Here is a 27,644-nt window from a genome sequence, read left to right as displayed (position 1 = left end):
TCATGTTTTGTAAATCATGAAAAGGATGAGTAAGAGGGGAATAGGGGATCTTCCTACATTAATAATTCGAGCACAAAGGGCGAGCAGAAAATCTTTGATATTGTGATCTGAAACTGCACTATTAATAAACATGCGCGCGTGTATATCAGATTTAGACCTAGAATCTAGGCATTCTAAATACTTCTTTTATCATGAATATAAAAACGAGCGCGAAGTGCGAGCTTAAAATATTTGATATTCCAATCATTTTCATCTTTATATTTCAAGAACTTTTTTAGGAAGTTTGTAAGGTGGATATAAATCACACTTAATAAAGAGCTGATATTTTTCATTAGTATTACTTTGAGACATAGGACTGGGACATCCTTCGGACATGTTATCATATGAATATGATGACCATCTTCCTATTCCACTTGCTAAGCGCGAGTTTAAACAACAAAAGGGACAATTTATTTAATTATTGAATTGATATTTTATTTATTAATGCATAATGAATGCGCGGAATCTGATGAAATCGCGAGCCGAAATTTTTAATAAACTCTCATGAAAAGGGAATTCCAAGTAGTTTGTTACATAATCAATATTGAGACATACATAACTCGCCAATCAAAATGCAAGCATATGGCAGCGCTAGCTGAAACGTTTTGACAATCAGACCTGAAAAGGGATATTTTGAAAACTTTATGGATTACACGAAAGTAATAGGTACCTGATAAATAAATATTCACGAGCGCGCAGCGCGAGCAGAAAATGTTAATATTCAGACCATAAAACTGACATTTTTACAGAGCACTATTTAAAAATCAACTTTTAAATCAAACAAAATAATGATTTTCCGTGGAGAAATATGTTTTGTGTATTGACTTTCAAACTTGATATTTAAGCTCCATATTCAACAAGATATGTAAATCACCTAACAGGCAATGTGAGCGCGAAGCGCAAGCAAAAATTTTATATAGTGACATGAAAGATCCTTTTATTTTCAAATCTTCCTATCATTTTATTTGATTCACTCGTCTTCCTCCTCTTCTTTTTCTCTTTTTTTTCTTATTTTTTGCTCCGCCAATAAGGGGGGGGGCACCCCTATGCACACCATTCTCCCTGAAACTACAGTTCATATACACATCCATCCACATCGTCACCAAACGCCTCGCACTACACACCCACACCCGCACCACACCCCTAATACTACATACACAACCACCAGGCAACCATCCACACCCTCACACTACACCCACATCACACCCCTCACACCACACACACACCCACACCGTCACCAAACATCTTTACACTACACCCATCCCACTGCACATACACTCACACCTCAAACTAAATACACAACCACCATAACACAAAAACAACCCCGAATCACTTTCTTTCTCTCTCTTCCTCCACCCCACTCCTTCTATTTCTCTCATAATTCTATATACGGTATATTTCTGCTTTATGTAAGATTTTCCTTTAAGAATATCTCGAAGTTCCGTATTAAATACAAAAGAAATAAATTAACCACACTTGTTTTGACACGATGCATGAAGTGCATGACATAATAGGTTTTACTTCAAATTTAACAAGTCTGACCGGAATGGTTTAAATCAGTTCAACTGTTATAAACACAAATATTAACTTACATTGTAAAACTAACAGCTGACAGAGTACAAGATTATCAACATAAGAATGTACTAGTCCATCAACACCAATATTGTATCCACAAAATTATGACAGACAGCCAGACATTGATAACTACCAAAGTTTTCTGTACATTTTTATATATTACAGTTTTTCATGACCCGCATGAAAAATTAGAACATTCTTCAGGAAAATACAATTCTTTTAAATAATTCTCTTTCCGTTTGCTATAAAAATCGCTTTGACAGACCATATAAATGCTAGCAGCGAAGAACAATATTACAGTGCAGCACTTGTGAAAATTGGGAACTTGTTATATTGCAAGAAATGAAATATAGACATTTCAGGTGACTGTTTAAAATGATAAATTCTCAAATACATTGAAGCGTGTTTAAAATTGACCAGGTTGATGGCAATGCCAGTTATAATAAAACGGGAGATAATACCGATATCCTCTCGAAATAATCAAGCCTTTTCTATTGCTATTTCTGCAGCATAGTATGCTAGTTTTGAATTAACCATGGAAACAGCGCGAAGTATTGTTTTCATAAGATATAATTATCCAGTCTCTATGTTTGAGCAAAATCACAATGTAACAAAAATGCATGATTGATGGCAATGAACATTTCTTTATTACTTTTCGATTGACTAACAGCGTCTCTTTGAAACATTCTTATTCACATCGCAAAGCCAAGATAAACAACGACTGAAACTCTCACCATTGGGTTTAAAAGTCAGAATAGGGTCATTTTACATAATTGCTAACAATTCAATTTATATGGCCCCTTACTTATCCTCCACGACATCCTGTGTAGTGGTGACGATAATTCGGATCATGATCACCCTTTTGTTTGAAGCATTTTTCAGTGTCAGGACTCGGAGCATGAAAAGAAGCCTCGATTGGTCACAGCATAGAGCTGTTAATAGCTCTATGGTCACAGGGTGCGGAAACAATCATTTAAGTGATTAATTAAGATGTGATTGTTTGAAGTTGTCTCGTGAATGGTTCAAGTCCGTCTGACCATTCATTGAAGGGATCGTGATATGATTAGACCGATTCAAGGTATTTCAGGGGCCCTTTGCGGAAGTGGCTCTTAATGGGTCCATTCCGCCGGACGCTCTACATGCAGGCGGATTAGGGCAATGGCCAGGCAGTCAATCCGTAATTCGCTTTTGGATGAAACCATTATCACACCTTATCACAATTGATCGTTTGTCTTTCAGATCAAATAGAGCAAAAGTAGGGCCTAGTATATTTTTATCCAGTGTATTTGCGTCATTTCACTCCAAAAATAAATATACAACGGATAAGTTAGCTTTGAAAGAGGGCATGACTGGTTGATCAAAACGTGGTTCATTAATAACAACGCTGTCAGAATCATTTATCGAACAGCGAAGTCAATTCCTTTGTTATTTACCTTAACAGACCCTAACAGTGTAGTACTCCACCCGAGAGCAGCTGATTCTGTACACCTCATCACCAATAGCGTGTACGGGCTGTTAACGGGGACCACTCCTATCGGTTCATGGCTCAACATGGATTTAGTGTCTCATGCAATCACCTTGTACCGGTTGAGTTGTTTAAAGCTTGTTATAATTTGGTAATAACGATGGAAAATCGGACACATCCTGCCTGTCTTGCAACAATAGATACTGCGATTGAGCTATTAAAAATGACGATGTTGGCAGCAGGCACCTAATCATTTGAACTTTTGATCTAACGAAAACATTATTTTTATTTTTCATGCATAATTTGCTATTCATGCAGTGGCTTTGTTAAAGATGTCAACGGGCTGATCTACATGTCCATGTCAATGCTGAAAATCGTCTCGCTCAATCAAAAGTCAGAAAAACCGTATGTACACAATACACATAAGAAATAACAAATATAGATTAATTGAAGCAAAATAAATTAAATTATCCAGTTTGTACAATGTATACAAAATAATATTTTTTTCATCATAATGTGGCAATGCTGTACACATGAACAAAACAGAAGCATTTGGTCCAAAGTATATCTGTATGGCATAAGGAGTTGTTCTGGTTATACTTTGAGAATTAGGAGATGTACCTTCTCAAATGAAAAGTTCGAGCCATTTCAAACGTAAAAGCAAGAAAAAAATAAATCACTCTTTTTATATAAAAATAGAAACATAGCAGTTGAATATTTACTCTAAGTGTTCTTTAACATTTATAAATAAGGCACAGCCTTAATTCAAAAGATATTACGGAGTATCTCGGCATTACAGTCTGATCCTCAATCAATGCTAGATGAAATTGAACAAGGCAAGTATTTTGATGAGCTGTACACGCAGACCCGCCATTTTATTGAAACATAAAACAAAACAGATAGAGTGTTGGTGTCACGTGCAGGATATAGTGCAGTTATGATGCTCTGTAAAACTTTCCAGTTTCTCTGCTACTCCTATAAGGTGCAAATTTTCATAGATGTTTTTTTTTATTCATCTATTAAAAAATACAGTTCTTTATATATTGTGACCTTAAGCGTTAAGATGAGTAAACTATTCAGTGTTGCAAGCAAGATATAAACGCATTTTTAAAACTAAGTAAAAACTGTTCGCAAAATGGCGGGCCAATGAACTGTTCGAGTATGAAGTCAATGTTTATGTATAATTGTACCTGTTATGACACAAAGATTGGTTTTGTTGATGCTGGTGACAAAAGAACAGTGGGTGTGACTGGGACACCATTTACTGTCAAAGGAGAACTCAGTCCATTACTGACTAGGGTGGGAAACTGAAAGGAAGTGTTGCCATTAAGCGAAGGGCTGAGGGTAAGTGGACTTAAGGTACTCCAGAAGTGGATGGGCACAAGCGGCGTGCCATTTTGACCAAGAAGAGGACTAGCGACCATGATTGGTGTGCCAGGAAGGCCGGGTGTGTGAGGGCCATAAGCAGATACGGCAGATAAGGCACCCGTCGTTGATGCGTGTAAGTAAGATGGACTGCTTCCAGCTTTCCCCGATGATGATGATGACGATTCAGAACCCTTGATAGTTAGTGGAACTGAAAGTTGGAGAGGTTTTGGCCTGTTGCCCAAGCTTGAACCAGTGACCAGTGGGGATTTAGCTCTGAGATGGCCAGTGCGTCCATCGCTACAAGCAGTTGTCAACGTACTGCTCGGAATCGGTCGACCACCAGTGCTAACTAACTTGGTTTCACCATTTATCCTAGCTTCTGTGATATACACATCTTGAACATTGACTGTCACAGGTGGTCTCGACAGCATATCGTCACCTTCTCTGCGTAAGGCCGATGTCCACTGGAATTTCTCTCTATCTACTTGCTTTGCAAGCATTCTCAGCTCTGTGGAAGATGGACGTGGTGACCTTGGTACAGGACTTGGAGTATGTAGTAATCTTTGTGGACTCTTAGCAGGTGTGGATCTCCCTTTTTCTTTCTCGTCGCTGGTACTGACACTGGGGCTATTGCTCCTGCTAACACTAGGGTAACTGCGAGGGCGCTGACTCGTTGTTGGAACATCCATGCTCTCCATTTTCACCCGGAAAGGAATCTTGTTTTCTGTCTTGACGATCTCAGGAAAAGAAACGAACTTATAGACAAATTTCTGTCCCATAACTTTCTTGATGATATTCTTGTCGTAGTAGTAGCGAAGCGCACGACTAAGTTTGTCGTAATTCATGTTGGTCTTGTTTTTCCGAAGGCCCCACAGTCTAGCAACCTCCTCGGCATTGAGGAGCTTGAACTCTCCTTCGTTTCCAGTCCAGGTGATAAGGTGCTGGCGTGCTTTGTCCATCAGCAGTTCAAGAAGAAACTGCCAAAGTGTAATGTTGGTCTCCAAGCCTAAAGAATAAAAAAAACAATGACCATTTTTAAATATCATATCCATTTAATGAATACTGACAAATTCCTTCATAGATATACCACTTTGCTAAGTTCTGTTTGACAATAAAACAAAATTTATGGAAAATGAATAATCAATCTAAATAAATAATAGACTGCTACTTCAAGCTGTAAACCACTTTAAACCAGGGTATGTTTAGTTTGACAAGCAATGATGAAATTATAAGATTATTCCAATATTGCAGCAACCTCAATATGGAAAGGAAAATATGAGGGCTAATTTATGAATGTATATTATGAGCATGTAATAGTATTGTTGCCCCCACGCTCTGTGGTCTTGTTCTGTTCAAAGTTCTACACCTTGGAAATATTTTGAGCGTGATATTTCTTTTTAATCAACACTTCTTGAGATAAAAATTTTATTTTTTATCGCAAGACATGAAAATAGACATCCTTTGAGCATAATGGATCTGTAAGTTTCGTGTTTATCATTAGGGATTGAGGATGTGTATCATTTCACTTTGTTTCACTTATTGTTAGCAATGTGCGGTTTAAGAACGCCCATCCCGTCTCAGACATGTTTGAACCATTGAGCTAATAACCAAAGTTGCTTTCTTATTTCTTCCACAAATTATTACACATGCTTATATAATTTTCATTGCCCTTTTTACTAAATACTTGAAGAATGTGATATCTAAATACATGGCTTTTGTGTTAGCTCTCTGTTTAGAAGTAGCTTTGTTGTTGAAGGACGTGGAAAAGACGGAAGGAAGATGGGAATTGAAGAACGATTGACTCTTGCGTTTTCCTGTAATACATTTTCAGAGGGAAGAACCCTAGACGTTTAACCGAATCTCTAGGGTGACATGATCGTGAATTCAATTCTGAAACTATACATATATCTGGGAGAAACTCGCGGAGAAGTGAAAAGATAACAATAACAACAACAAGGTGATGACGCAAGTCATAACGTACGTAGATGTCTTTATAAATAATGTTCGCTTACTCCCACGCACTGAGTATGGTGAACGTCTGGGTACCAATTTTGAACCTTCCCAACAGTTTTGAGGGCAAGATGCGGTAGAAAACATTTTATTGTAAATCATTCAGAAAACCCAGAAAATGCATGAACTCGCAGGCTGATAAAAAAACAACTATCGGAAGTCCATCTTTTTTTCCTGCTAATTATAGATGGATCATGAAATTAATATAGATTTGAAGAGATTATGAGAGGCGCTATGTTAATGGCAGACACATCACCGTACAGCATGAACTCACATTATTGTTATGATGCACATTTAATTAAAATAAGCCCTGTCAATTTTGATACACTGTTTTTTTTAGTTAAGACAATTGTATTAGTATATAAAAAGCTACAGCTATACTACATTTTCAATCAAATAAAAATTCACATCGAGCAGCTCAATTTTCTTTATTTTTTCTCAAGGGAGGATTATAAAAAACGAAAGGGTCTTGAAGAATAATTTGAATTCAACAGACATTAGTGTGTATTCTACAATCGCTATAATATATTAAATCAAATAAATAATACTATTTAAAACTGCGTTATTCAAAATAGTATACTAATGGATTTCTTTAATGTTTTATGCATATGTATTTTAATTTTTTAAAATATGATTCGGCCCATATATAATTTTGTTTCAACTACTGTTTATCTAGTCCAATGCAGAGATTACTTTCACTCCCATCGCCATGGTTTTGAATCGGAATTTAACAAGGACGTGATCCACAGTTTTGACTAACCCAGAAAATTACACAGGAAAGCCTTTTCTTTCTTTTTCACGCTAGAAGCCCAAAAGATTCATCGGGCACCGTCAATAAATACATGGACTGTACAAAGAAATACCAAGTTTACAAGCCATGAGGATCGAAAAAAAAATTTACATTTACTTCAGAATGGTAAATACTGAGGGCTGAAAGACACAAACTCGACTTTCCTCGAGAACACAGTGTTATCAAATAAGTAATCAGAACAGATAGTCACTTGCGTCAAAGATTCAAATCCTGCACCTTCCTCCACGTCATAGGCATTGAGCAAAAAAAAGTTATCTCGTTGAATCCTTTCGTCTCAACTTATAGCCCGATTCTCATTAATTTTCCTGAATATTAATTTTGAGTGTGTTATTGTAGGGTACTGTAGATGGATTGGATGATAATTGATGCTATACAGGTACAGATCTATCATCATATGTGAACATTACTGGGATAACTGTGAGCTATCAACCAATTATTTCAATCGTCATCCGCAATACGTGCTTATAACAAATTCCATTGCTTGGTTTTAAATCAGCCATGCTTAGAACATTATAATGGAGAGAGAGGGGGGATGAGAGATGGTTGAAGGGTGTCGATAGTATAGAGTTAAGTTTGAAGGATGAAAGTAGAAAAAGAATGAAAAAGACAAAGAAAACAAATACAAACAAAAAGATGAGAAACACAAAGACGAAAGGAGCAAGACGGGGTGAGGAGGAGGCGGCGGCGGATGACGAGGAAGAAGAAGAACAAAAAACAGAGGAAGAAGAACACGCAGAACAATAAGTAGACAAACAAAAAGAGGAAAATGTGAATCAAAATGGCGCTAATTGGAGCAAAGAGAATGAGATACGTATCTAAGGAAAGAAGAAAATGATTTGGAATGGGATGATGGTTAGGATTTTTAGACCATGTTAAAGTGAAGAAATGTTAAACTGATCAAGAGGGATGGTAAGAAAAGCGATGAATTTGTTATTAGGAGGAGAGGATAAAAAAAAATACGGGAAAACAAAATGCCAAAGACAAAAACCTAAGCGAAAACACCATGGACATGATTGTATGGAGGATTGATCTCACCTTTCGGTTTGATGTGCTGCATCTGAATATTCGGCTTGACGTCTGAATGCGAGATATCCATGTTTGTTTCTGGAAAAAACAAAACCAAAAGATAACAACGTATTATCGAATAGAATGACTAAAAAAAGGTATGATATACACATATACGCAAGTGACTATAGGGTGACGAAGAGTTACGTCTGAAGTAACATCTATGTAATCCCATTATCTCTTCAACTTTCCGCATCTTATATCTCCAGGTATATTTCTATAAATCTGAACAAAGAAGATTATGAAGAAACAGAGCAAAAATTAGCCACAATATAAGAAGAAAATTATGATTCCTTAAATTTTATCTGTTGGAAGAAAACACTGGTCAACACAACAGCAGAAGTCACCACCAAGAATGAATGCTATGAAAGAAAACCGAGAATGGTCTTTAGTATTTGCTGGGTTGAATCAGGATTTGTATCTGGTTTTTACTTGTTTCTTCTTTCATAACAACCTATTTCTTCCCCCTTTGTACTACCGTCATAAGGTTTCGAACAGAGAAATAAGAACGCGCAGGAGTGGCGGGGGCGTGAGCAACTATACGATAACTCTATAACTTTGATTACTCAAAGAATCATCATTCATGCTGGCCTGGGAATATGAATAAGCCTTTCAACTTTGTCAATACTCTTCCCAGTCTACCTCTAAGATTTCTAATAAATAGATTCTCCATACAACTTTTCTGGTAATTTTAAGTGAGTAAAAGCCAGAAGGACGCATCGTAATTAGAATTGACACAGGTATTGAGCCCTTCTGAAACTGGATCCATTAGCTATGGTGAACACGTAGAGGCGTCTTATTCACATCAAGAAAGTGTGTGAAAAAGCAGCTACAATGGTCGTTTTTATTTCATCTTCTATACTGTCGAACACAATCTTTGAATAAAAATTTAAAGGAAGGAGATTCTTTATACTTGCAGATCATTTTCCTCGAGCAACCTACACAAAATAACCTACCTACTTGCATTGGTTCTCTAAAAATGTATAACACTAACAGCAAGTTCTTGCCTTTGTGATTTTAACGTGGATGAAACTTAGGACAATGAAGAACTGAGACATGATTTGCATCATCTGTGCGTAAACGAATATGGGTGTGGTCATGAGCGGGTCGAGTGTACTAAGAGCGTGAAGATGTAATTTTACATTAATGAATGAACGCATTTCAATTACACATTTGTCACTCTAGAAAATCAAATTAGTCGAATTAACAACAAATTCTTTCAAAGTCGCTTTTTCAGCTAAAAACTATGCATATCTATGACATATTCATTCCCCGTTCTTTTAAAACATTTTAATTACAATCACGGATGAGTAAGATATTAGTTAAGTACGTTAAAGCTGCCAGAACACGGTCACCACACGAGCTCACACCCAATTTTTTACTATCACGAAGATGTCTCCGAAATTATTTAGAGGAGAAGGGCTTGTGGATTGTTGATTCACCGTTATGACGTCACATTTTGTTACGAACACCTATATAATCAAGGTGATATTTTTAACCATCGAGCTATTAACTGCGCCTCGTCATGTATTCCCGGAGCTCTGTGGTCTTAATATATACCTTTCCTCTTCGCCATAAATGTCCGACTGAGTCCCTCGGGGTCGTGTCGACGCACGTGGCTACTGCTAACCACTGAAGTAAAATGAGATGATCTAAGCTCATCTATTCTATGTTCCGTCTGTTCCATTTTCACTCACTCCCTCCCTCCCTTCCTCTACCCCTCCCCACAATGTTTCCCTCTTTTTCTTCTTTCATCTCTCCAATTTTTCATGAGTGGCGCTTCTCCTCCCGCCCCTGCCTACCCTTAACCAAACGTCGTACTATAGACGGTGTCCAAAATCATAGCAACTGAATATCCCCTCTAAAATATCTATAAAAAAATATGCCAATAATCCGGTTCACATTCATTATCCCCATTCTTTTCTTATATATCATCGGCTAAAAATATACCGAAGATAATCGTTGTACCCCAAAATACCCTGAATTACGTGTAGCCATGCAGATTGCCATTTCCCCGTCTGATTATTGCTCAAAGGAAGGAGGTTGTTCCGTTTCACCTTCATATGCGAACACCTGTATTTTTAAAGTGGTCTAAAATTGGCACTCAAAGATGACTTGTCACAAGTCGATTAATTGCCGAGTCAGTATTTGTATTCAAAATTGGACCTTCATTTCTATTCAGCTCCATAAAACCCTCCAAGTGTAGAATTAATTATTATTACTTTTTTGGGGTGTGGACACATGAGCTCATTTGCATTTAGCTTGTCAATAAACCCCAGATCAGTAATTCAAGTGAGGTACATGTACACTAGATTATAATTGAAAATGAGAGTCTAGTTCTGTAGGAACATGATTTGCAACAAAAACTTTCGTCCAATCAGAGCGCGGCATTCCAGGCCACGCCTCAGTTTTGTGAACTCTGTATAGTTGATTACATGCGTCTTGCGACGCGACATGGAGGGTGAAAACGGAAAGCTTATAGTGATACATAGATATATTCAGTAATAAGGATGACCTCTCTATAAACCTTTCCAACACACACAGCATACACAGAACTAAAATATTTAATATCCACATAAAGTCTCCTTATTTTACGCATGAGGCGTGGTCGCAGCGGAACCAGAATTAAAAACTAAATCCCGCTTTTCCTGTTGTCGGTGGCCGTAACTCTACACCTTAGCCTGCCTTCTCAAAACCCTCTTGGCATCGCTCGAAAGAAAAAAAATCATGTGGTGGAACATCAAATTAAATATCAAGTCATAACGAATTGTAAAAGAAAAAGAATGAGACACAGAAAAGGAAATAACCCCGAATGCACTTTCTTTCTCCAATTCTCTTCCCATATACCATGGACTTACATGATCATGAGACACGCGTCGATGTATTTTTATCCTTCCGCGATTAAAAGTGATTAAAACTCATTCCTGACGATTACGGGTATATTCCTAGTTAATTGTATTTTAATGCTAAATATCACCGTGATGAACTTGCTTTAGAAAGTGCAACGATGGCGGTATGCTATCTGGGTTTACTGTGTGAGACAATCAAGTTCGAAGATGTTTTTACTCTCAATGATTAAATCTCCTGATAATCAAGATACATGAAGGTGCAATCATATTATTGTGAAAATAACAAACACTAAAAATCACTAAAATTTCACTTGCTCCGAAATAGTGGAAAGTGCTAAAAAAACCTTTAACATAATATATGTATATCCGAATTTAAAATCACTAATTTTCTCTATTTTCTTAAAGGATTGCCTAATATAGCTAGATAGGATTGATACCAGAAAAGTACGCACATACTGCCCATCCGTTATTTTTTTCAGACGAGCCAAACTTGAGAGAAAATATAGATAAAGTAATGGATGTTATTGTTAAGTGTTAGGCCGGGAGTTTCGATAGGGTCATTATATCTAATGTAAGTTTTGCACTTCTATCGAGGGTAAATAGGCAGGGCCGTGTTATTTTGATGGGGAGGGGGGGGGGGGCAACACGACTAAAACGTGACGTCACATTTTTATCAATCGAATTAAAGGGGGAATTAGTATTCAACACAACACAGACCCCCCTCCCCCTTTATACCATTTTCCCCTTTTGTCAAACCCTTCCACCCTCTTAAATCTCCTCTTTTTTTCCTTTTCCTCATTACTTAAAAATTTATAGGGGCAGCCTTCCCCCTTGGAGCCGCCCCCGGGTTGATAATTATAAGCTGATCTTGAATCAACGGAAATGACATACAACGATGAAACTAATATATGATGTCCAAACCATCGAAACGATTGAACTGTGGCAAGATTGTAAGATCCGTTTGGCATTCCCAGGTCAGTCTACATGCAGTTTCATGAAGAAGTGTTTGGACCTACTTGAATATACCCTTCTAACAAAAGGGAGGGGGATTTCCCGAAAACTTGCATAACGGAATGTCTTCTATTACAGCTCGGTATTTCTCAATTTAGGGACATAATAACTGTTTTTGGTCTTTTTAAAGCTTTGATTCTTCAATTAATTTTATACCGGAGTTTCAATATATGAATATGAGTTTTGACGAAGACGGATGTAACACTTTGATGGGCTTGTTGTGATCCTGGCTCGAATGGCGAAAACAACACCCGCTTTCTCTTTGGATTGCCAAATTCCGGTTTCTTGTTTTCTTGATTTTCCATCATATTGAATATACATCCGCAAACTTGTAAATCGAGACAATTTGATAAACGCGATTATCATCAAAAGGGTGACTTACATTTTTTCTACAGTTATTTTGACAGTTTTCCAAGCTCTTTCTCGATGTTCCATGTTTCTTCTTCTAGTAGGCCTATATATAAAGCGATAATTCGTTTGAACCATAGAGCTATTATGTTTGAACCATCTGAAACACAGTACAAGCTTTGTTTTAGTGGATAACCAAGCAGAGAGGAAAGTGAGTCAAGTCAACCAAGATTTGTGGTCGTAGTTTGAAAGAGACAAGCGATGAGCCAATGAGATAACTCTTCTATATCAAGAATATTGACGTTGGTGTGACGTAATTGAGAGGGGTCACTAAACGAACAACCTACACAAAGACTTATTCCCAAAAGATGCTGGAATCTCTTCCCCAGTAACTTGGTTTCAGACTCACCTGCTCTTCGAAAAAAGGGAAATGCTAAAATGAAAAAGTGGATCCCTACATATAGGTTTACATGAGATGCGATTTTCATTTATCCAACTGCTCTCATCCTAAAGCATGCATTGAATCCAACAAGCTCAATAATTAATCCCTATTTTCTTCACTTTGAAACAGAGGGTCGTGGGTTCGAATCCCAGCCATGGCGTAATTTCCTTCAGCAAGAAACTGATCCACAATGTGCTGCACTCAACCCAGGTGAGGTAAATGGGTACCGGTAGGAAGTTATTCCTTAAAAAGCTGTGTGCGCTATGAACGCCTATAGCTTAGCCGGGTAATATAGGAGCGCCTTGAGCACCTAACCAGGTGGATATGTGCGCAATATAAATACCCTATATTATTATTATTCATATACGACCATGAAGTCAAACCTCCTTTATAGTAGTCATCTTGGTAGTCTTAAGTTAAATAAATAATAAATACAGTTACTGTCTGTTTAGAGGGTGGGGCCATTTCATCAAATTCTGATTTGAGTATCGATATATATAGGCCCATATTATTAGACGCGGAAGTTAATAACAACTTCGGAAAGTAGATATTGATTTCCCTCTTAAATTCCCCTCTATCATCATTTAACACTGTGACGTTCATTAGTAAGATTTCTTAGTTTCCGTGTTTCGATAAGAGAAGAAGAGTATCAAATCTTTGTGAATTCAAATAATGACATATTAACAATGTTGGGCAAAAGTGGTAGAAATATCTTGTTGACGACTACGTATATGGACAGGAATAAGTACATGATGAAAGAAAAGAGATCTATTTTATTATAATCAGTGCATGGCGTAACTACGCCCCCCCCCCCCCATGTGCTGGCAAAAGAAAAAGACGGGGGGGGGGAGAGGGAGAAAGGAAGAGAAATGTACTGGGAAAGAAAAAAATATATATTGTACATTATGACATGTTTTATTATATATAATACGTTTTATTACATAAGAAATATATTATCATTACTTTATGAAATATAATTTGCTTAGAGCCTATGTGTTCATCGTTCCCGGTGCTTGCATTATCTGTTTCATCCTGTTGTATTGAAACATTCCGTTTTCAAGTCACTATACACCAAATATATTTTCTCGCACTTCGAGTTATGATTGTTTTAAGTAGTGACATATGCTTCTTTTTCATGATTGCCCCATTTCAAGGTCTGATAAAAAAAAACATTTCCAGTCCGTGCTTACGTTCGCATTAGTGGATTGGTGAGATATGTCTGCTTCCTAAAATCAGTCCTTAAAATGTCATTTTTTGTAATCTGAATATCAACAATCATTTGGTTAGTGAAATACGCATGGTCTTATTGAATTCCTACAAACAAGCCTGAAAATGCTCCTCTTCAGAGATGAATTTCCTAAATTTTCAGCTCGCGCTTTGCACTCGCATTGTTAGCGAAACAGGTATGTATCATGATTACAAAAATTTGCTTATAATGTCCCTTTTTAGGTCTGAATATAAAAAAATTTCAGCACGCACTTCGCGCTCGCATTATGACTTTGTGATTAGTGAGATACACATCAGTTTCATGGCACAGTCCTTTAATGTCTCTATTAGGTTAGTAGGCCTGTACCTGGCAATTGAGCGCGCTTCACGCGCCCACTAAGTGACTTAAAATATTCGATGTAACCCCTCCCCCCCCCTCATGCCGTGACCCACGGTACGCCACTGATTATAATATACCTTTATTGATAGGAACAGAGTAAATCTTGAAAAAAAAAACAAATTTTTTCTTTCATAATCGAAATCGGATCTAAAAAATAGTATTATACATTGTTTCATATGTGTAATTCTTCAAATTTATAGGCGATTCATGAATCTATTAGTCACTTTTCATTTTGTACGTTATGAAGCCAAAAAAAGACATGATAACATAAATTTTGCATTTTATTGAACAAGAAAATAGTATTTCAAATTCGATGAAATGAAACACAAAAGCTTGTGATTATGACATTGTCAGATCGCAAATACGGGTATTTACAATTAAGTTTAAATAAAAAGTATTGATTTCCCCATTTATTCTTCAATCTTCGGACAGTGAGCCATTGAAATGTTCTCCGTTGAAGAAATCGCTATTACGATACTACCAATAAACTCACCTATGTTATGTACAGCGATGGCGGTCTCGTATGAGGTCGATGAGGCAATCGATGACGTCTGTATCGTACCAGGCTCGAGTTTGATCAGGGGAGGCAGCGGCGGTGTTCTCGAAGATGATTGCGTTTCCGACATAGTGACAATTCTGTGACCGCTGGTTGTCTGTTTTTGGCGTTTGTTCAAGAACGTCGTGCTCTCTCAAGTTGGATTGTTTTTATTGGCGCAAATCGCCAAGTAAACTATGATTTAAGAGAGAGGAAATAAGAATGAAAAGGAGGAAATAGCAATGAAACATGATGTCGAATAGACCCAAATTTCAAATTTAAGAACAGAGTCTCTTTAAATCTTCATATCAGAAAACATTTCCTAATAAAGATACCAGAAATGTCACATTATGAAAACAAAAAGCATAAACTTTAAATTGACTTGTTTGTAGGCAGCAATTGTTTTGTTATATTCCTTCATGCTCTCGGTTTTCAATAACGTTTTTTTCATGGTTTTGATTTATATACATAAAAATACTAAAGCATTAAAAGCCCGTTGTTCAATGTTAAGGGTATTTTTTTCTACATGGGTTTTAGCCATTTGCATCAACAATATGCAGCGTACAGTCTACCAGCAAACTTCTAAATAAACAGTCATGTGACAAAGGAACCGATTACTCAACGTTTTCTGTTATTCATCCAGGAAACAAAAAATGGCATATGATATCCGCCATGACAAACGGTAATAATTCGAAATAGATCAGAGAAAATAGTGGCTATATATTTTTGAAAATTGTTTTACATTGAATCATACTTTTCAATTTCATCATGTTATGGGATATAGCCTAAAAAGCTAGGAAGACTGCAGTAATACGAGAAGGAGTAGTGAGGCATCATGTAGCATGGTTTAGTAGCACTAGTAATAGCCCAATGTGGTTTGGGTTCTGTTTCTGTGGTAATTTCCAACTGAGGGCTTCAAGATGGTCCAACCATTTTCTGTACAGACAGTGCAGCACATAAGGTTCATTTCAGAACTTCATGAAAGTATTTTATCATAATTCATCATCATTATCAAGGGGGCACCCTCCCCACCCCCGTGATCCGCCACATTTGGCAGCAGCAGCCGTAAATGTCTATAAAATCAGTATTGCTTGACAATATAACAGCAGAAGCCTCATAATTATGACAAGAGCAAATGGATCTGCATCTTCGCGAAATTCATCTTATATGAACTTATATTAGTGCATGACAAGGAATCGCATTTTCCACCAACATTTAAAAAATGCGATGTGGTCAATATACATGTAGGCTTTGAAATTAGGGGTATAACCCGTACATGTATAATTATTTGTTATCAAATAACGTTTTTAAAATGATAGGTATAGGCAAAGAAGATTTTAGAATAGTCTTATTCAAATTGCTGTTTGGGGAGGGGTGAGCTTACATTGTACGGATATCGAGTCACGGACTGGTGAAGGGCGTCAGAAGATTAAGTGTAAGGGTGGAACGTAATCCCCATGGGTGTATCACGATACCCAAGTACATTTATTGGCTGTAGGAGACGGAACACCTCGTTTCCCCCTACTGGTACTAACATTATTCTCCGTATAAACGACTCCAGGATTCGAATCACTTTGATACCCCCTATTTGCATGTAGCTAATCCGGAAGATGAGGAGCATACTAATCAGTACTTGCTGGCGAGAAATGAAATAATAAAATATTGCGTCCATGCAACGGAAGCTGGACGTGCTCTAAACAGGTTTGGCGTTCATTGGACGAAGAGAGGACGTATAATACAAAAACGCAGCGTGAGCAACGTTCAAAAAGCGACTGTACAACGTCTGAACGCTCAGTTTCATGAAAAATATCGTAATCAAATCGCATGTATTAGCGACTGCTATATATGTGACGAGTCTGATCGGAGTACATGAAGCCATAATATTGCAGAATGGATGGAATTTTAGTAAAATCAAATACAATATTACGATAGTGGCCTCCATTTTTAATTGTTAAATAAATTATTATAATCATGCAATACACATGCGATATCATAGTCGTCCTGAAATCTTTGTCATCGTGAGCTTCAATTAATGCATATTCTATAAATAACCGTTTACCCTAACTCCAATGAATACAGAAGGTCACTTGCACGCACGTGCTCATATTTTCCAATTAAAAGGGGTGTGGGAGAGTCACGATGCTCATCCGCTTGCTTGCCACCATTATAAGAACTCGCGTCTGAACCGACGCACGTGAGCCGACTGGCGGGCACCAAGCGATCTACGTACGTCAATCCATCCCTTTTATCTACATCGATAATTGAAGCAGAGAAAAATAGAAGGTTGATTTCGTCAATGAATTCATAAAAGAAATAGGATGTGTATATGCTACATGGGGAGAAAGGAAGACGGAAACAATCTTGAAAGAGAGTAAGTCGCTACATTTCACGAGCGAGGAGGAAATGCACGTCAGAGCCGTGACATCACCATCCAAATCATCTATTATCAATGATTACAGTTACCCTGGGATAGACGTGAAGACATATAGGCATGCGCAGTATGGACTCGAAAGAGATCATCTCAATGGGAACTAAATTGAGACATTTTTCTTTTGAATGGTCACTCTTAAAAGAGAAAAGGTTGGAAACCAATGGATGGAGAAGGTAAAAGGTGAATGATGAGAAAATGAATTTAAATAAAACAGCCATGTGGTGGAACTGTCGACATCACATGTTGGTTTTATAACATTAATATCATGGTTATAATATCAATATCCCATAGCCAATCTTTAAATGCCTGTATTGACCCCCCCCCCATTTCTGAATACCTGGGGTGGTATTCTGGAACTTTGTCATAACTTTTGTCATAAATTTTGTCATTTCTCTCCGAGATATGACACCGCTATGATTGTCACAAATCGGTATTCTGAACATTGTCTTTTCCCTGTCATATCTCTCAAAGTTCCCGCCCATCTTTTCGGAAGCAATCCAATCAAAATCATCGTTAGTTCCCAGTGGGAGCCCTTCTAGCCAATAGGAAGGCCCCGTTACAGGTAGGGCGTATCCCCACTGCAGTTGCTGGCATCGCGCAACTACGCGAATATTGATGCGCTTAATTACAAAGAGAGACACGGAGCTGTGAAGGATTTTAGAGAAGTAGAAAAAGAAGGAAAAACTGAGAAAAAGAGGAGGAATTAATATGTAGGGCCTAACTAATTGTAGCATGAAAAAATAATTTTGAAAATTGTCATGGATGATGAGTGAAACTACTACCACAATCTAATCTAAATAATATCATTATATGCTTGACATTTAGTCGGCAGGTATCGGAACATTTGGTACTAAAAGATATGACAAAATTTATGACTGCTACCCCCAGTCATAACTTTTGTCATATCTTTTGCTTAAATAAAAGGATTACGCGCATTGAAAGCTGCGTAATTTTGGTGCGCGCTAAAGAGAAGAGACGAAATTTATGACAATTTTTGTGACAAAAGTTATGACATCCACCAGAATACCGATTTTGTCATATCTCTGAGATAAGATAAAATACAGAGATAAGACAATGTTCAGAATACCGCCCCTGAATTCTAAATCCGACCATGGACCCGGTCCATGATCCGACCACACACATATTTTAAGAGTTTGTTGGACATGGCGTTCTTCGCACTTTTGAGTGTAAACTTTCCTCTAAAAAACCGCTAACAGAAAGAAAAATGTTGCTAAAGCGTTGACCTTGCTAAAGTAACGTCGAAAATTTAGGGGATACAGAGCAAGCGGGGGCATAGGCGGAGGAAGGGGGGCGCCCCCTAAATTTTTAGTAGAAAACCTCTTTTTTTTGCTTGTCCATTTTGTTTCTTGCGCCCCCCCTTCACGTGGACCCCCCTGAAATATTTGTGGCCCCCTTAAAATAATTTAGGTTGATGACCCTTTTTTCGCTTGTCAAATTTTTTACCTGTGTCCATCCCAAAATTTCAGGTGAACCCCCTTTAATTTTTTTGGCTTCCGCCACCAGTGAGCGGGAGGACCGAAATACACGTGTTAAGCACATGAGTATAGAATGTAAACCCAAATTGACCCTTATATAGGTGGGACCGATAAAGATACTCGGCAGGGATCTATAGGGTTCAAGTTCAGTGTCATAATGCAAACAATAATAATATGAAATGGAATCTGAAGCTAGTTTTAAAACTCAAGCTGTGTTTCACAGCATATACTAGACTATATGATAAATCAAAAAAAAAATCTCCTCACACTTTCGCAAGGATTTTGGTCAATTGACAATGCCAAAAGCAGCTGGGTTTATTGATGGTATAGTTTCTAATTCTAAGAAATGTGAAACATTAGTAGTTACGATCAGTCTTGCATTATTATGAATTATTAAAAACTATTAATGCAACCAAATACTTAGGGTTCGTGTTATCGTGGTTACGGAACTATCGAATCGTCACTGTATTTCGATTTCCTTTTATTGTATATACTACGTAAGGGGTGCCGGAAGGGGGTGTCTGTGTAAGAACTGATTCCAATGGAATGTACATGTACTTTTATCCCTTGCCCTCCCTACAAAGGTTAGGTCAACCCGTTTTAGCAGTGTCAAATGGAGCTCGGGCTTCGAGAGTATCTTAGACCGGTTAGACTCGATGTTTTATACAGTCAGTTTTTCGGTTCAATTTCATACACCTCAGAAATTAAGAAGACAGCAATACAGACTTTCTCTCACAACTTGACTGATACACTCATGGGCAGTCTAATAATATCCATTTTTAAATAATAGAAAATGAAATCTGTCACTAAATACACAGTCTTTGCAATCCTTACATACATTTGAGTGAATTCTTTTCAAAAATTTCATGCTCTCAATGACGCAATCATTCCACATCCCTTTCTCCAGCAAGAAATACATTTCCTGAAATATGAGAAGAAACAATGATAAATGAACAGTCGAACATTTCTTAAAATCGTTTCCCATTTTCTCATTAATATGAATAATGAAACCATCGCCGCTAGTCCTGAGCCGTTGCTGTCAAAGCTAGTTAATGACGTCATATCAGTCGCTATTCGCTCACTACATACGTTCGATTTGGCGTCCCCTATTAATTACATGGTACTCTGCAACACAGCAAGGAGTCGCTACTTTCGCTATGTAGCGTTAAGTCCAAGAGTTATTTTTAAGTCAGTTATAAATGCCTTGTTTTCGAATTCTATTTCAAGCACTATCAAGAAATAGTTGAAATTATCAAATCGTTTCATCACATAATTTCTAGCTGCAAGAAGACAGTAATTCTGTGATAGGTGCCCTAATAGTACCTAGATATTATCATGGACCTATTACAAATAATAATGATAATTGTAATACGTCCATGGATATTATGAATCATTACCGAAATAATAAAAAATGCGCTTATTTCATTGATAATTACATTGTACTTTGAAATTTCGTACTGAATTATTAAAAATTCGAATATATTTAACCGCCTTTGGGTCCAATCACTTTATAGAGCTGATTTAAAGTCAAACATTTCCACATGAATCGGTGGTGTATATTAGGATCTATTCACAAAAGTGGTATTTTTAAAGGTTTCTCATATGAACAATTCCTTTTAGAAAAAGTTGAACGTATTTAACCAGGGCTATACCAGCAGAGATCTAAATGGTATAACAAGGACCATTGGTCATGATAAGGGACGACAACCCTTATAGGAAACATAACCTATTATTGATCAGCGCCTGAAGAAATCCGGGTCCGTAAGACAAGAAAAATCATTCTGATTCCGTGTATGCAATGATAATTATATAATCCTATTCCTGATTCTGTCTAAATCCGTGGATGTATTGTCTCAGTTCTCCGTATAACATCCATCATCGTAAAGTGGGTGTCATCATTTCTTCTATTTCGTACATCTTTCAAATCATCTACTCGGATTACGGTCTGTCTGGTACTCCATTTCGAAACCACATTTTCTCCAAGAAGTCTCTTTCTACCCGGATATACATGACCCCATACTACCACCTGCTGTGGGCCATGATGCGCAGACAACCAAAATATGAAATAGGGGATATAATACAAAGTCATATCAAGTTCAGGGGAGGAAAGACGAAGTTATTACGTTCACTTGTGAGTCGTACTCTCTTAGTTGGGAAGATTCAAAATTGAAATGAATAATTTAAATCGGCAAATAATAGTGGGTTTTTATTTTTTAATTGAATGGTACCTTCTTGATGAATGGGGCTTGGAAATTATTATTATCTTGGAGATAAAAGTTCAATACATGCCTATGACGAAGGAACTGAACCCCTTAACTTGCTTAATAGGCAAGTGAAAGGGGATAACTTTTTATCTGTCTCTCAAGAGTTAGAAAATTCCCCAAAGTTTTGCCGAAGTTTTGGTCACAATTCCATTTTATTACGAGTACATAATAAATGTGAATTAAATTGAAACTGTTATGATGTGGATGCCTGGATGGGAACTAAAACGTGTTTTAATATTGTTGTATCTTGCGATTTTACGCAAATTATTAAAAATGTTTATTGGTACAGAAAATCGTTTATCAAGCATGGAATAAATGAAAATTCAGGATGGAATCGTTGTTAGTACAAATTTCAGAAATCCAATCACTAAATTTGTAAGATCAAGTGTACGTGTTTCAAGGGCTCTTTTATGGAAAAATGAAAATCATTATAAGCAACCTCAAATGTAAAATTCAGATTTTCATAAAAATCAACGGATGAAAATATTTTGCGACTAGTACAACCACACTTAGGATTGTTGAATCAGGGAAGTGGGAATGGTACCCAAATATAATGAACACTTACCAAAACTGTAGTTCGGACAGGGAGTATTAAACGTGCACCCCATTTTACCCGAATACGTACATTGGTTGTACACGGAAATACTATTCAGGCACAGGTTTCCAACACGAATTCTTCACAAACATAGTACAATGTGGTATACTCGTACAGCTTTAAAAACAGGGAAACATTTACAATCCTATAACACTTACCATGCAAGAATATTCAATGTACACTTAATTATTTTGTCAGAGGCGGAAGCGAGAACGAGACAATGGCGTCATTTTCTGTTGGGTATGCGAGGGAAAAAATATTCCCGGAACTAAACTCCAATATCAATAGAGATACTCTTTCCTGTTGTATACGTTGCATTGGATGGCCCAACTCATGAAACACACGGTATTATTTATTAGGCCTTTGGAACTGTATTCGTTTCTTGAGTTTTATAATTATGCGTTTAAGTAGATAGATGATTATGTTTAGAGCTGTACTTCAACATGAACTTTGGAACGGATAAAACCAAATGCAAACGAACAGGATATAGTACATGTATCATACAATAATATTCACGAACTCTTGAGTATAGGCATGTTTGCAAATTATGATATCTAACAGATTCGAACAATCACTATAGGCTATATAGCTACCAACTGACAGGCCTATATGAATTGGGGTTTGTAAACCTTAGAAAAAGAGAAATTGTTTTTTTAGTATAGCGGTCTAATTTAGTTAGCCTACAATAGATGTATGTATATACACTCAGAAAAACAAAAACATTAAGTTGGTTAATATAACGAACCTACAGTTGGTTTATTTTAGAGAATATTGGATGTCACTCAAATTACATGTAACGGTGATTGTTCTTAACCAAAAGCAGGTATTTTCACTTCGCCTTAATGTTCAACATATCTTAATTGATACTGCCATTGCTTTTTTGATGCCCCAACCAAAATAAGTTGGTTAAACGATTCTGAAAGTATAATGGTGTTAGTGTGCGATTGCTCCTTATAATTTACAGTTGCAGTAACCAAATTAGGCCTATATAAGGTTGGTAAAAAAATAAGTTAATAATAATCATGAACGATTGAACCTATAGTGTTTATCAAATATTGGTTTAACAAGACATGACAAGTGCATATATGCGATACTGTTTCAATAGTTGGAAATTCTTTATTGAAACAAGTTAACCAACTTAATTTTACAGAGGCTCATTAATATTCATCATAATGATAAAGTCACTGTGTTGTAACTGAAACTGATCCAAATTTCATCCTAAAGTGTAGGACTATACTAGAGTTTAAGTTTTGTAAATACAGCGAATGAGATGCAGCCATAGCTCTCTCCAGTTCATGTACACCGAAACGAAAGTCCTATCCGACATCCATAAACTCAGTAGAGACTGAACAAAAGAATGAATAGCGACTGTGTATAATAGACCCACTTCGAGTTAAGTATTATACTCCAAACAATCTTTTTTACCCCAAACGGAGAGCAGGTAAAAAAGATAATGTCAATACAAACGGCGCACATTCCACAGGTTCCCATGCAGCGAGCCCCCCCCCCCCCCATGGAGTGACTCAGCGCGGTGGTAACACGTATTTTAACTGGTATGCTTGCTTTCTTGTCAAATACGATCTTCACAATACAGTATTCTGCGGATTTCTGCCACAATATAATTGATGAACAAGCTAATAAACCAATATGATAATCAAATTGCATGTTGATATACACTCGAACATGACACATGGATGGCTATGGGGCTTGGGCAAAAGGTAAAATTTATCAAATCAATTTATCATTAACAAGACTGGATCCAGTGATCAAGCAATTAAATCAGACATCAAAATTGAATTGAATTTTGAACTGAAAACATGTTCCTTACAGCTCATCATATCAATCCCAGTACATTAGCAACACGATCGAACGTCGAGATTTAGAACACGAAACGAATTCGTCATCGCGGACATCACAGTTCCCGCCTTCATATTTCTAGGCTGATGTCTTGAAAATGAACGACTGCATGAAATTTTATTTTTTAGGACATACATATAAAACACGTATGAGGCAATCATTATCGTCGTCATCACCATAATCATAATAATGATTGCAGTAATGATAACAATGATGACAATGAAAATAACAAATGAGAATAATAGCAACAATAATGATTTTATTTTTCTCTCGTCTCGAGAAGAATAAGTGGAAGAAAGGAAGTTCGAAAGGAAGTTCGAAGAAAAAGGAGGAGGGGGAGGAAGTTGAAGATTTAATCTGTTTAAATTTTCAATAGAGAATTGATAATCATGGATAAAAAAAAAATCATGAAATACGCTACAGCAAATATACATTTAAAGGAATCCTACACTAAATGTTAACATTCATGACCCCTTCCCCCCTTAGACTCTCCATCTGGAGAAAATGGAAATGTAGCTTCCCAAGGCAAGAGTGTGTCATTAATACCTGTTAACTTTGAAATATGTTGTCGCAAGCCAGACTTTCACAAATGTGATACTGGCAAGCAAAAACATAACTATTTCGATAATTGTTCAGTCCACTACTCAAGTCTCAATAACTTTTATCATACCATGGTAATACCATCCACCACTAAACGATCACCGACCACCACCACTTCATCAATTTTATTTTATCAAGATCGGCTTCCGCATTTGCGATACCAACAAAACATTCAGGCAGGAGCTCCTGAAGGATGTATGCGTATGCGTATGATTTTAATCACCTAAAAACTCACCTTCTATGAACTGTACACGAAGGTGGATGTATGTAGTAATTAAGATGATTCCTGTCCAATAATTTTTAATCTTTTCCAAATGCTAGGTTTGATCGTCTGATATAAATGTTCATGATAGTAATGTTTCCACGTCTTATCTCGCAGCTGGTTTGTGAGTGACTGAATGAATGAGTAAGCCCGCAAAAACGCAGTCACTACTACTATTAGCCAGTGGTAAACCAGACCGAGTGTGCATGAGTGTGTTCTATCGCGGATACGCAGTGACGCGGTGTGTTTCTTGCTGCACGTCTTTCGAATTGTGTGAAATGAAACCGGTCGAACGTACACGAAAGCGCACATCATAATCTTTCGCTATCATATCTGATCCAAAATTTTCATTCGCATCAATTTTTTTATAATTTTATAAAAATTGCTTTCTTTTTTAAGCAAAAGTTTTACAAAAACATATTTCACCAATGCTTTGTCTGGATTTTTATTGGACTTTCCTAAATGCGAATCACATTTCGAATATGAAACGTGCTTGAACACAGTAGACTAGCTCTGTTTTAAGAGAAACCGGAAGTACGTTCGGGGAAACACCCTATAAATAGAATGGCGTTCGTGCGTAGGTGATGACGTCAGCGTGGCATGAATATCATTATCCATGTACAAAATGCAGCGGCTATTTCGACTATCTCTTTTATCTACGAAAATTATACAAAGTGTGAGCTTTATTTTTGTATCAATACTGGATCCGCCACGACTCCACATGTGCTACAATAAACTTATACTATTAATAGGTCCAATGATATGTAGACCTCAGTGAAATAGCCAGTCATATCCAGGGAAGGTTCAAGAGTATTTTTAATTTCGTCGCCACTTAATTTTTGAATGATAACAAAGTCACATTATCATCAATTGGTAATCTAAGTCGTAGGTCGTATCTTTTATAGGCCTAATTGAGTTGTAATTATAATTATTGGGATAATCATAAAGTAGTATAGTAGTAGTATAATAGTAGTAGCAGCCAGTATTAGTAGTAGTAGTAGTAGTACCCGGGGGCACTTACATTGACGAGTGGATACCATGCGCGACCAAAAAAAACACGTAAAAAGGATGTCTTTTTCAAGATAGGGTACGTTACGTACGTAACGGGATAAGGGTGTCAAAAACACAAAAATAATGAAAAAAGGGTATCTATTTCATCAGGAAGGCTACGTGTTTAGGGTCAAATTTGCGGGGATGATATAAAACAAAATAAAAATAGTTTATAAAGGATGTCCTTTTTGCCCCAAACATTACGTGTTAAGAGACCGATTTGCGCGAGGTGTGGGGCCGTACCAAAGCAAATGATGTGTAAAAGTAAAACCGACGACGGACGGGCCCGTGACATAACAATAAATAGGCTGATCGCTGTACTTTTTTAGGGGTTCATTTTAGGGACTACTTGCCAAGAGTATCGTTTTGTTTCTAATACTTGTTAAAGGTCAAGTTCACCTCAGAAAAATGTTGATTTGAATCAATAGAGAAAAATCAGACGAGCACAATGCTGAAAATTTCATCAAAACTGGATGTAAAATAAGAAAGTTATGACATTTCAAAGTTTCGCTTATTTTTAACAAAATGATATGAACAAGCCAGTTACATCCAAATGAGAGAGTCGATGATGTCATTCACTCACTATTTCTTTTGTTTTTTATTGTTTGAATTATACAATAATTCAATTTTTACGAATTTGACGATTAGGACCTCCTTGCTTGAAGCACAAAATGTTAAAATAATGGAATTCCACGTGTTTATATAGGGAGGAAAACAAAAATATTTCATATTTCATATAATAAAATACAAAAGACATAGTGAGTGAGTGATGTCATCAGTTCCTCATTTTGAATACCGACCGAGATGTGCATATAACTGTTTTGTGAAATGAAGTGAAATTTTAAAATGCCATAACTTTCTTATTTTATATCCGATTTTGATGAAATTTTCAGTGTTATGCTTGTTGAATTTTTCTCTTTTTATTCAAATCCAATTTTGTTGGGGTGGACTTGTCCTTTAAGGGTAGGGTTTCACGCGCCAATACTTGTTAAGGGGTGCATTTTCAGAATATGGAAACGTGTTTATAAATAGGGTGCTTTTCGAGACCCCGTGGTCGCGCATGGTATACTCGTCAAAGGAAGTGCGCCCCCCCCCCCCTGGGTAGTAGTAGAAGTAGTAACAATAAAATAAGATAGCAGAAGTAGTGCTTCTTAATTCTTTTGATATAATTATTATAATAATAATAATAATAATAATAATAATAATAAAGGTATATTTACCCAGGGTAGCCACTTCAGTTCCGAAAACTGTTCTCCCAGCGGGCCCTGCTATTATTACCCGCTAAGCTAGGCTACCTTCTCGGTGCACACAGCTTTTTGAGGAATTACTTCCTGCCGGTACCCATTTACCTCACCTGGGTCGAGTGCAGCATTATCATTATCATCATCATTAATATCATTGTTTGTTTATTTATTTATTCATTTATTTTCATTATTATTATTATCATTGTTATTGTTGTTGTTGTTATAATTAAAGAGAGAGAGAGCGAGTTAGCTCAGTCGGTACTGCCTGTCGAACCAAAAGTCGTGGGTTCGAGCCCACTCCGTGTGAATGACTGACGGCTCTGGATGTGTGTCATGCAGGCTATACTGTATGTTGAAGTGGAAAACACTCCGTCCCTCGTAGTAGGTCCATGCTCGGACTATCGGTAATGACGTTAAAGGCCTGGTCACACCGTCCGAGCATTGTTGGAGCGGAGAGAAAAAAAAATCATCACCGCTCGCTACCGTTCACCATTTTCGATTTCGATTGTTGTTGTTTTTTTTTCGATTTTGTTTTCGATTTTTTTCCCCAATTTTGTGAGCGAAATTCGACCCTCTCTTCCTACCGCTCCAACGACGCTCGGGCGGTGTGACCAGGCCTTTATAGGCTCCGTGTAGAAAAGAGTCACCATCTTTGCAAGTTAAGAAAATGTTGTATCAAAATGTATAGATTAACATGAAAAACCATAACGTGAATGGATAC

General features: G+C 37.0%; 1 protein-coding gene across 2 annotated transcripts; it reads right to left on the bottom strand.

Moving 5' to 3' along the window:
* Window positions 1-3,031: 3,031 nt before the first annotated feature.
* LOC121410589 (ETS domain-containing protein Elk-3-like) lies at window positions 3,032-24,906 on the bottom strand. Of its 2 annotated transcripts, XM_041602775.1 has the most exons (5): window positions 24,603-24,905; window positions 15,083-15,319; window positions 11,152-11,154; window positions 8,304-8,372; window positions 3,032-5,453 (listed from the first exon to the last, which is right to left on the bottom strand). In XM_041602775.1, the coding sequence occupies exons 2-5, from the start codon at window positions 15,213-15,215 to the stop codon at window positions 4,273-4,275; spliced, it is 1,386 nt and encodes a 461-aa protein (XP_041458709.1). In that variant the 5' UTR covers window positions 15,216-15,319; window positions 24,603-24,905; the 3' UTR covers window positions 3,032-4,272. The 2 variants fall into 2 exon arrangements, with proteins under 2 accessions (XP_041458709.1, XP_041458710.1); XM_041602776.1 differs by lacking the exon at window positions 11,152-11,154 and having other exon boundaries at window positions 24,603-24,906.
* Between the last annotated feature and the right edge of the window lie 2,738 nt (window positions 24,907-27,644).

The sequence above is a fragment of the Lytechinus variegatus genome, chromosome 3, assembly GCF_018143015.1.
Source record: "Lytechinus variegatus isolate NC3 chromosome 3, Lvar_3.0, whole genome shotgun sequence".
Lineage (NCBI taxonomy): Eukaryota > Metazoa > Echinodermata > Echinoidea > Temnopleuroida > Toxopneustidae > Lytechinus > Lytechinus variegatus.
Note: the sequence above shows the minus strand (reverse complement) of the source record. Positions and strands in the feature narration are given on the sequence as shown.

Excerpts from the sequence above, each read along its gene's own strand:
- LOC121410589 (XM_041602775.1), bottom strand. The coding sequence starts at position 15,215 with ATGTCGGAAACGCAATCATCTTCGAGAACACCGCCGCTGCCTCCCCTG. Across the intron at positions 5,454-8,303 it reads GCAGCACATCAAACCGAAAG|GCTTGGAGACCAACATTACA; the intron begins GTGAGATCAATC and ends TTTATTCTTTAG.